The 9,322-nt window shown below is 38.5% G+C and overlaps 1 protein-coding gene across 1 annotated transcript in view; it reads right to left on the bottom strand.

Moving 5' to 3' along the window:
* LOC103193904 (C-type lectin domain family 4 member C-like) overlaps nucleotides 1-2,649 on the bottom strand; it is a 22,494-nt gene extending 19,845 nt beyond the window's left edge. The window contains exons 1-2 of the mRNA XM_042780440.1: nucleotides 2,622-2,649; nucleotides 1,972-2,064 (exon numbers count right to left, since the gene is read on the bottom strand). Of these exons, the coding sequence (XP_042636374.1) occupies nucleotides 1,972-2,064; nucleotides 2,622-2,649 (121 nt within the window). The remainder of the gene's footprint in view (nucleotides 1-1,971; nucleotides 2,065-2,621) is intronic.
* Between the last annotated feature and the right edge of the window lie 6,673 nt (nucleotides 2,650-9,322).

Raw genomic sequence — 9,322 nt, 5'->3', positions numbered from 1 at the left:
GCGTGTTCTTCCTTTTTGGTTTTCAGACTCCAGGTCTTTGCACATTTCATTATAGTAATTGGCTTTGTCTACTCGAGCTGCTCTTTGAAATCTATATATTTACATATATATCTTTATCTTCCCCTACTAGAATGTAAACTGTACAATCAACAGAAGGAACTTGTGTTCACACTGTATAGACAGTACCTAGAACAGTGACTTGCACATAGTAGGTATTCAATAAATATTTCTTGACTCACTTCCTATCAGCTTCTTAACTCTACTAATCCTAAAGGATTACAGATCTCCTGCTATTTCCAAAAGTTTTCTGACTGCTGATAATTGCAAATAAATGCATGGGATAAAATAAAAAATAAGATGAGAACTCACTTTATGGAGACATTTAGACATCTTTCACTAAAAATGGTTTCTTTTCATTGGCATGCACATGGAGCAAGATCTGATCTTTCTATGACTCTCACTTAATTTTTTCCTCATTTATTTCATAATTCTAGTTTTGAGACTGAACCCAAACACCTCTGTGTTTATTACTCTTAATTTATTTCCTGCATGTCTTCTTTCCTCTTAAATACTTAATACTATCCATAAATCCCTTTGTCACTTGCCCTAGACTATAAAAAGTAAAACAAAACTTAACTTTAGTAATGATTTCATTTCTTAGGGTTAGACTAACCCCTGTGAGATATATTTGTAAACTGAAGGAACTTCAGACTATATTACCAACATGTTTTCATTTGACATAGGAAGTCATATTTATTGATGTCCTCACAGATTCTTATTCTTCATTATAGTTTCAAAGGATAGAGCATATTATGACAACCAAATGGTAGAAAGGAGAATAGAGAAACCTCTGATATAAATCTAAAGGATAAAACCTGGCAAAGGGAGCAAGAATGATACTGTTTATTTCCTTTATTCCCCCTCTGTATCACTGAAAAATTTTCCTTCTCATGTTGGGGAAACTTCCACATGAAGAGTAAAAACCCAGAATATTAAAAGTAGAAGGAATGCTAGTTATATTCCCAATAAAAACACTCATTGCTGTCTAGTCAATTCCCATTCTTAGTGACCATATAGGAAAGAGAAAAACTGTCCCATAGGGTTTCCAGGGCTGTAATCTTTATGGAAGCAGACTGTGATATCATTTTTCTCCAGAGCAACTGGTGGATTTGAACCACTGGCCTTTCATTTAGCAGCTGGGTGGTTAACAAATATGCCACTATGGGTCCCAGCTTTAAAACTTTTTTAAAATCAAGTAGATCAAAATTGGTGTTCAGATAAACATTGTAGTGAGAGATCGTGTCTTAGTTGATGTCTTAGTTTTCTAGAGCTTCTATGACAGAAAAACCACAAGTGGGTGGCTTTAACAAACAGTAATTTATTTTTTCACAGTTTAGGTGGCTAGAAGTCTGAAATCAGGACACCAACTCTAGGTGAAAGCTTTCTTTCTGTCAACTTTAGGGATAGTTCCTTGTCTCTTGAGCTTCTTCTCCTCTGCTGGGTATCTATCTTTTGCCATATCTGCTTGCTTACTTTTTTGCTTGATCTGGTCTTTTATATCTCAAATTGATTTAAGACACACCCCATACTAATACTGTCTCATTAACATAACAAAAAACATTACCAAATAGAATTATAACCACAGGTATAGGGATTAGGATTTACAACACTATTTTTTAGGGACACACTTCATTCCATAACAGATGGTACTGCAATTGGCACACACACAGAAATGAGGTCATGGTCACAATTGAGAAAATGTAACCAGGACCAGGCAAAGTAAACTTAGAAGTATAACCAGTTATCCAGATTGATTGATGGGAATAACAACTTGTACCATGTAAAGCATGGCATTCCCAGTAAGGGTTGCTATTTTATGGCAGGAAAGGAGAGACTACATTTTCAGGGAATCTTTAGAAAATGAGATCAAGAAAAGAACAAAAGACAGCTGCTTTTCAGCCAAGAACTTACCGAAACAACTCACAATGAAACAGGCACTGAGGATGGAGATGGAAACCACAGCCGCAGACCAGACCTTTACCTGATACCACCAGATTTCTTTCTCTGTCAGATCAGCAAGATAAATGGACAGAAAATTAATCTCCACTGACAGGGGGCCATGGAAAACAAATTCCTAAGGAGTTTAGAACAGCATGGAGGTCAAGCTATGAACAAACAGTAATTTTAAAAGAAAAACTATGAAAGCAAGAAGCCACAGAAATTCCCTCAGAGAAAATGACCTGGAGCCCAAAACAAATTCAGGCAAAAGTCATCCAGAGTCAACTGCACTTTCCAATTCTCTACTTTTTCCCCTTAAATCTCATATCCTCACAGTGATTCCCTGCCTTTCTCCAATATAATTTTGCCTTCAATTCCTCACTTCTCTACATGCTCAAATTCTTACTCTTTCAAAGGCTTCTATACCTGACTTGTTTGGTCTGTCTCTTCCTTTTTCCCTGATTCTTGGTCCCATAACTATTCCAGCACTGAAATTATTAGGGTTTCACCATTCTTTCATTAAGAACCGTCTGCTTCTCCCAAAGTCATCCTGCTTATCTCAATGCCTGTTTTCTCATCTCATTGTGCTCCTACCACTCTCTCTAAAGACAAGAAATGCTCACCTCTGTCTTGAGGCTGTCCTGGCACCATTGTGTGTGCACACACCCTTTTGGCTCCCTGTGATCAGGAGGTCCAGGAGCTCTTAGGTCACTTTCCTGAAGATGTTACCACAGAGGTCTGGCTCCATTCAAAGAGGCCAAGTTCATTGATCCTTTTGTACCTGCTCTGATGAAGCTGAGATGTGACTCAGAAGACTTTCTGCAAGGGGCTAAAGTTTCCAGTTTAATATACATTATCTTCAAAAAGAAGGAACAAAAAAGAGGAAACTGAGAAATTTCAGAGACCAGGTCTAGTTTGTTTAGTTTCTTGTCTTTTTTTTTTTTCCAATTTTTTTTATTGTGGTGAAAATATATACACCAAAACATCTGCCAACACAACTTCCACATTTATAATTCAATGATATTGATTACAGTTTTCACATTGTGCCACCATATCCACTATCATTTTCCAAAATATTTCACCAACAAAAATTCAGTGTCCCCAAACAAAAACTTCTCCTTTCCACCCCCCTTCTACCTGTGGTAACCATTTATAATCTTTGGTTTATATGCATTTGTTAATTTTATATAAAGTTTTATCCTTTTACAATTGATTCATTGCACTCTGCATGATGTTCTAAAGGTGCATCCACGCTGAGGCAAGCACCAGAACTTCATTCCTCGTTATGGCTGCATAGTCCATTCCCTGGAGAAGGATGTCATGCTTGGTAAAGTGGAGGGCCATCAAAAAAGGAAAAGACCTTCAAAGAGATGGATTGATACAGTGGCTGCAATGATGGGTTCAAGTATAACAAGGATTGTGAGGATGGCGCCTGACTGGACAGTGTTTCGTTCGGTTGTACATAGATAACTATGAGTGGGAGCTGACTCCATGGCCCCTAACAACAAAAGGAGTTCATTATATGTATATACCACATTTTACTTATTCATTCATCTCTTGAACACTTCACTGGTTCCACCTTTTGGTTGTTATGAAAAATGCTGTATGAACATTGATGTAGAGGTTTCTGTTTGCATTCCTGCCTTCACTTCTTCTGGATGCTGGATATGTCATGTGGTAATTCTATGTTCAACTTTTTGAGGAACCACTAAATTGTTTTCCACAGTGGGTGCACCATTTTACATTGCCCAGCAGTAGGTGAGGGTTCCAGTTTCTCCCCATCTTCACCAATACTTGTTTTCTGGTTTTTTTTTTTTTTGATCATGCCATTCTAATCATGCCAACTTAAACATGTCTGTTTGATTAACATAGCCTATAATAAATTTTCTCAAAGACCACTCCCCTGATAATGAATTGCTGTCAATGATTTAAGAAAGGGTCCACATTTTGGAGACTGTATGTCAGGAAGGATCCCCAGGAGTGATTATATAAATCAGGAAGCCTGCCTTTGACATCCCACATCGTCACATTACCCTTTTCCATGCCTTAGAACACTATTTTCTTTTGACCAGGCCATATCTAATATTCTGATATCTCATTGTGGTTTTGCTTTGCATCTTCCTAATGGCTAATAATGTGCCGTTGGGCATTTGAATATTCTCGTTGGTGAACTCTCTGTTCAAGTCCTTTACCCATTTCTTGATTGGGTTGTTTGTCTTTTTGTTGTTAAGTTGAAGTTTTTATCTATTTTGGATATTAGGCCATCATCTGTATAAAAAAAAATAATAATAGTTGCTGCCATTGATCTATTCCAACTTATAGAGAACCCCGTTGGATTTCCGAAGCTGTAAATTTTACAAAAGCAGACTGCTTCATCTTTCTTCTGCAGAGCAGCTTGTGGGTTCGAATCTCCAACCTTTTGCTTATCAGCCAAATGCCTTAACTAACACCACCACCAGAGCTCCTTTATCTGTATATGGTTTCTAAAAATTTTCTCCCAATCGGTAGGTTGCCTTTTCACTTTGTTGATAAAGTCTTTTGATGTACAAAAGTATTTAATTTTATGAGGTCTCATATATTTGTCTTTTGTTGCTTGAGTTTTTGTTATCATATCTGATCATCTACTGCTAAACACTAGGTCCCACAGCTTTGCCCCTGTGCTTTTTTCTAAGAATTTCATGGTTTTAGTTTCTACATGTAGGTCCTTGATCCATTTTGAACTGGCTTTTGTGTGTGGTATGAGGCATGGATCCTGATTCTTCTTCTGTATGAGAAAATGCACTTTTCCCAGCACCATTAATTGAAAGACTGTTCTCCATTTAAGGAACTCAGTATCTTGTTAAAAAACAGTTGACATAGATGTATGAATGAATTTATTTCTGGACTTTCAAATCTGTTTCACTGGTCTGTATGTTTATTATTACCCAATACCAGGCTGTTATAATTATTGTAACTTTCTAGTATTTAAAATAAAGAAGAGTGAGTATTCCTAATTTATTCTTCTTTTTCAAGATTGTTGATGGTATAGTTGTTAAGCAGTTAACTCTAACTGTAAGGTCAGTATTTTGAACCTACCATCTACTCCACAGCAGAAAGATGTGGCAGTCTGCTTATGTAAAGATTATGATCTTTAAAAAAAAATTACTCCCTTGGGAACTCTAGAGGGCAGTTCTACTCTGTCCTTTGCCATGCCATATAAATTGAACAACTGTCTTTTTGATTTCTGCAAAGAAGGCTGTTGGAATGTTGATGGCTAATGTATTGAATTTGTATGCTCTGGTAGTATTGACATCTTAATTATATTAAGTCTTCTAAACCATGCACAAGAAATATCTTTCCATTTATTTAGGTCTTCTTCAATTACTTTTAGTAATGCTTTATAATTTTCTGTGTACAGGTCATTCACCTTCCTGGTAGAATTTATTCCTAGATACTTTATTCTCTCAGATGCTACTGTAAATGGTAATGTTTCCTTAATTTCCTTTCCAGATTGTTCATTAAAGACTTATGTTGTTGCTGTTATATACCGTCAAGTCAGCCTTGACTCATAGCGACCCCTCCTTGGGTTTCCAGGAGGGGTCGCTATGAGTCGGGTCTGACTTGATGGCATGCAACAACAACAACATCACTACGGAAGTAGATTGCCGAACCTTCCTTCCGAGGAGTGGCTGGTGGGTTTGAACCACCAGCCTTCTGGTTAGCAGTCAAGTGCTTTAGACACTATACCACCAAAGCTCCATGTAGAAACATGACAAATTTGGGGGTATTGACCTACCCTACCACTTTGCTGGGAAGGAAGATGGGACAATCTACTTCTGTAGTGATACTGCCTCGGAAACCCAAGGAGGGGTCACTATGAGTCGGGTCCAACTCGATGGCACAGAACAACAACAACCACTTTGCTGAATTCATTTATTAGTTCTAATAGCCTTCTTGTGAATCTTTGGGGTTTTCTATGTATAGGACCATGTCATCTGCAAAAAAAGGATAGTTTTATTTCTTCCTTCCTATTACATACATTTTATTTCTTTTCTAACCTAACTGCTGTTTAGTTTCTTACATTAAATTTTCCTATTTGATTTCTATACAATCAGATTATTTTTATATTTTTAAAGGAAATCAGTCAGTAGGCTTTAAATAAATTTAATATTCCCTAATGAATCTATTTTCATTTTTATTAGAATTTGTGTAACATTTAACTTATGTATTTCACATTTATCATGTTTCAGGAATAATATAAATCAGTGCAGACTACTACTCCTCAGAAGAAAGACTAGGCAATCTACTTCCATAGAGATACCACCTCAGAAACCCAAGGAGGGGTCTCTATGAGTCATAATCAACGCGTCTGCAGTAAGTTTAGTTTTGGTTTCAGACTAGGAAGATGAGCAGAAGTTTGACTGTATTAAAGATTGATGTGAGAAATAACATCAGGACCCATACACACAGAATGGAGGAGCCATTGCTGACTAGAAGATTCTTGAATCTATCTGTAAAGGTTGTTAAACATTCTTTTTGGATCTTAGGCTGGGTTCCCTAGAGAAACAAAACCAGGGACACATATATTTGTATATAAATAGAGAGATTTATCTCAACATAATGGCTCACAGGGTTGTAGAAGCTGCCAAGTCCCAAGTCCATGGGTCAGACATCAGGCTGGATGGTTCACTTAGCTGCAGGGGCTTACGAACCCAAGATCAGCAGGGCAGACAGCAGGCTGCTAGCTCATGGACTGCGGAAGGTGATGAATCCAAGATTGGTAGGTAAGACAGCAAATCACTAGTTCAGGTCTCAAGAATTGGAGGTCAGATGGTATAAACCAGATGCAGGATACAGAGCAAGCAAAAAGCTAGAGAGCTTTGCCAGAACATTCACATATATTTGATGCAGGACACATCCCCAAGGAAACTCCCTTTCAAGTAATTGGCTGCTCATAGCAGATCTCATCATGAAAGTCATTACATTATATCAGATCTCATCATGGAGGATGACTGTATCATTACATAACTGCCAAACTATATTATAACTGCCAAACTAGAGAATCATGGCCCAGACAGTTGGACATACAACCTTGACCACCATAATGTCTGAACCAAGTTCAAGCTGACATTGGTAAAAATCTCCTTGCCTAAAAGAAAATAGTGTTCCAAGGCATGGAAAGGGGTAAAGTGACAATGTGTGATGTCAAAGGCAGGCTTCCTGGTTTATATCATCACTCCTAGGGATCCTTTCTGACATACTGTGTCCAAAATGTGGACCCTTTCTTAAATCATTGACAGTAATTCATTATCAGGTGAGTAGTCTTTGAGAAAATCTATTATAGGCTATGTTAATCAAACAGAGATATTTAAGTTGGAGGATGGTTGTAGTCAGAAAATAGACACTGAGGAATAAGCAGTCTAGATAGCCAGCAACCTTCCCCAGACTTCAACTGAAATTTAACAATTACAAAGGGGAGAGAAAAATAGTTTTGAGTCACTAACCACCCTCTGAAATGTTTTAGGATTCATACTAGAGTGAAACGACCTCATTCTAAGCTGTGTGCATGGTGAAAGAATTTAAAGTTGTTTTTGGTCTCTTATTTACTCCCCATTCATACTTTCATTTTCATTCTTCTATCTTGTATTAGAATTTAGAGTTTGGGGATATCCCTTTGAAATGCTGAAATAAGAAGAGACAAAAATGAAAGAAATGCCAGAAAAAATAATTTTAAAGAAAACAAATCAAAAAGTAGTGTTACAAATTGATTTATATCCTCAAAAAAGATATGTTCAAGCCCAACAGTCATAAGACTTATGTGCAGAACACCCAACCCAGGGCAATGTACCCACCTAATCTGCAGAGATACACCCCTTGGAGCAATCGGCCATGGGGCACCAGACGGGCAGCATTCACATGGAGGGAAAGCTGGACAGATAGGAGTGCACAACTAAGATGGGCACAGGGATGGGGTGGGTCACAGGGATGGAAGAGGAGGAGAGTGGGCTAGGGATGGTAATCAAGGAGGGAAATCAGATGTGCATAAACAGTTAAATGTAAAACATAATCTGCTCTGTAAATTTGCGTTCAAAACACAATAAATAAATAATAATAAAAAGATTTGTTCAAGGCTTAACTTTCGATACCTGTGAATATGACCTTATTTGGAAATAGTGACTTGTAGATGTATTTATTTAAGTTAACATGAGGGCATACTGAAGTAGGGTGGTGTCTAATCTAATATGACTCATGTCCTTATAAGAAGAGAAGAGACACAGGAGAGAGAGACACACACAAGACAAAATGATAGAGGAAGAGATTAGAGTGATGCATCTAGAAACCAAGGAACACCTAGGGCCATCAGAAGATAGAACAGGCAAGGTGTAAAACTATCATGGCAGAAGTCCTCTAACTTCATGGGGAGAAGAGAGAATCAGCATTAGCATCAGCCCAAAGCTGATTCCTATGAGAAGGAGGTGAAACACACCTCCACTCTCCAATCTTTTTACCAATACTGCCACCAATCCTTCTTCCCACAGCACTTTCTACTTCTCTGCTGGGTTTGATAATTAGTTGCAATGGCCACACAGAACTCACAGACCATACTCATGATTAGGGGAGCTATTAGGGCAGTAATAGGTTACAATTCAGGATCAGGATCAACTTGGAAGTAACAGGAACAACTCAGGATAAAGTGCTTTGTTTAGGACAGCTTCTTCTGGTCATGCTCACAGGCAAGCCTCTGCCACTAGGCCCTTCTGGGACCTGGCCTATGTCCTGCTCAGGCAAGTGTTACAACTCTTTAGTTCCATCAATAGGTGTCTGGGGACACCCCATTTCACATGGAAGCCCCCTGTCCAAAGGTGCTCAGCATTCTCACTCTGTATGATGCAAGCCCACTGCAGCCACTTCACTCTGGTCTCCCAATTCTCACCACTTGTGCTGTCTTGCTCCATCTTGCACTGCCTCGTGCCACCTCCAGTGCTACAATTCTCTCTGTGTCTTGGGTCTAGGAGGTTCTCAGCACAGGAACCCCAGGCCTAAGGATGCACTCTGCTCCTGGCTCCTCTTCTTGATAGGAATGAGGTCTCCTTCAGCCTGTGCAATTAACTATTGTTAAGCCTAGCAGGATGGCAAAACTGACAAATCCCCTTGTTGGCTACAGACACCTTACTTGCATTGTCCCACCCAATTATTTTGTGGAAGTTACAAGACTATGGCCAAACCAAAAACCAACCCATTGTTGTCAAGTTGATTCTGACTCATAGCAGCCCTGTAGGCCACTGTAGAACTACACCATAGAGTAGACATCATGTTTTGGTAGAAAGTCTATAAGCTCTTTGCT

The sequence above is a fragment of the Orycteropus afer genome, unplaced genomic scaffold, assembly GCF_000298275.1.
Source record: "Orycteropus afer afer isolate SDZICR_OR568_19922 unplaced genomic scaffold, OryAfe1.0 scaffold00040, whole genome shotgun sequence".
In the NCBI taxonomy this organism is placed as follows: Eukaryota; Metazoa; Chordata; class Mammalia; order Tubulidentata; family Orycteropodidae; genus Orycteropus; species Orycteropus afer.
Note: the sequence above shows the minus strand (reverse complement) of the source record. Positions and strands in the feature narration are given on the sequence as shown.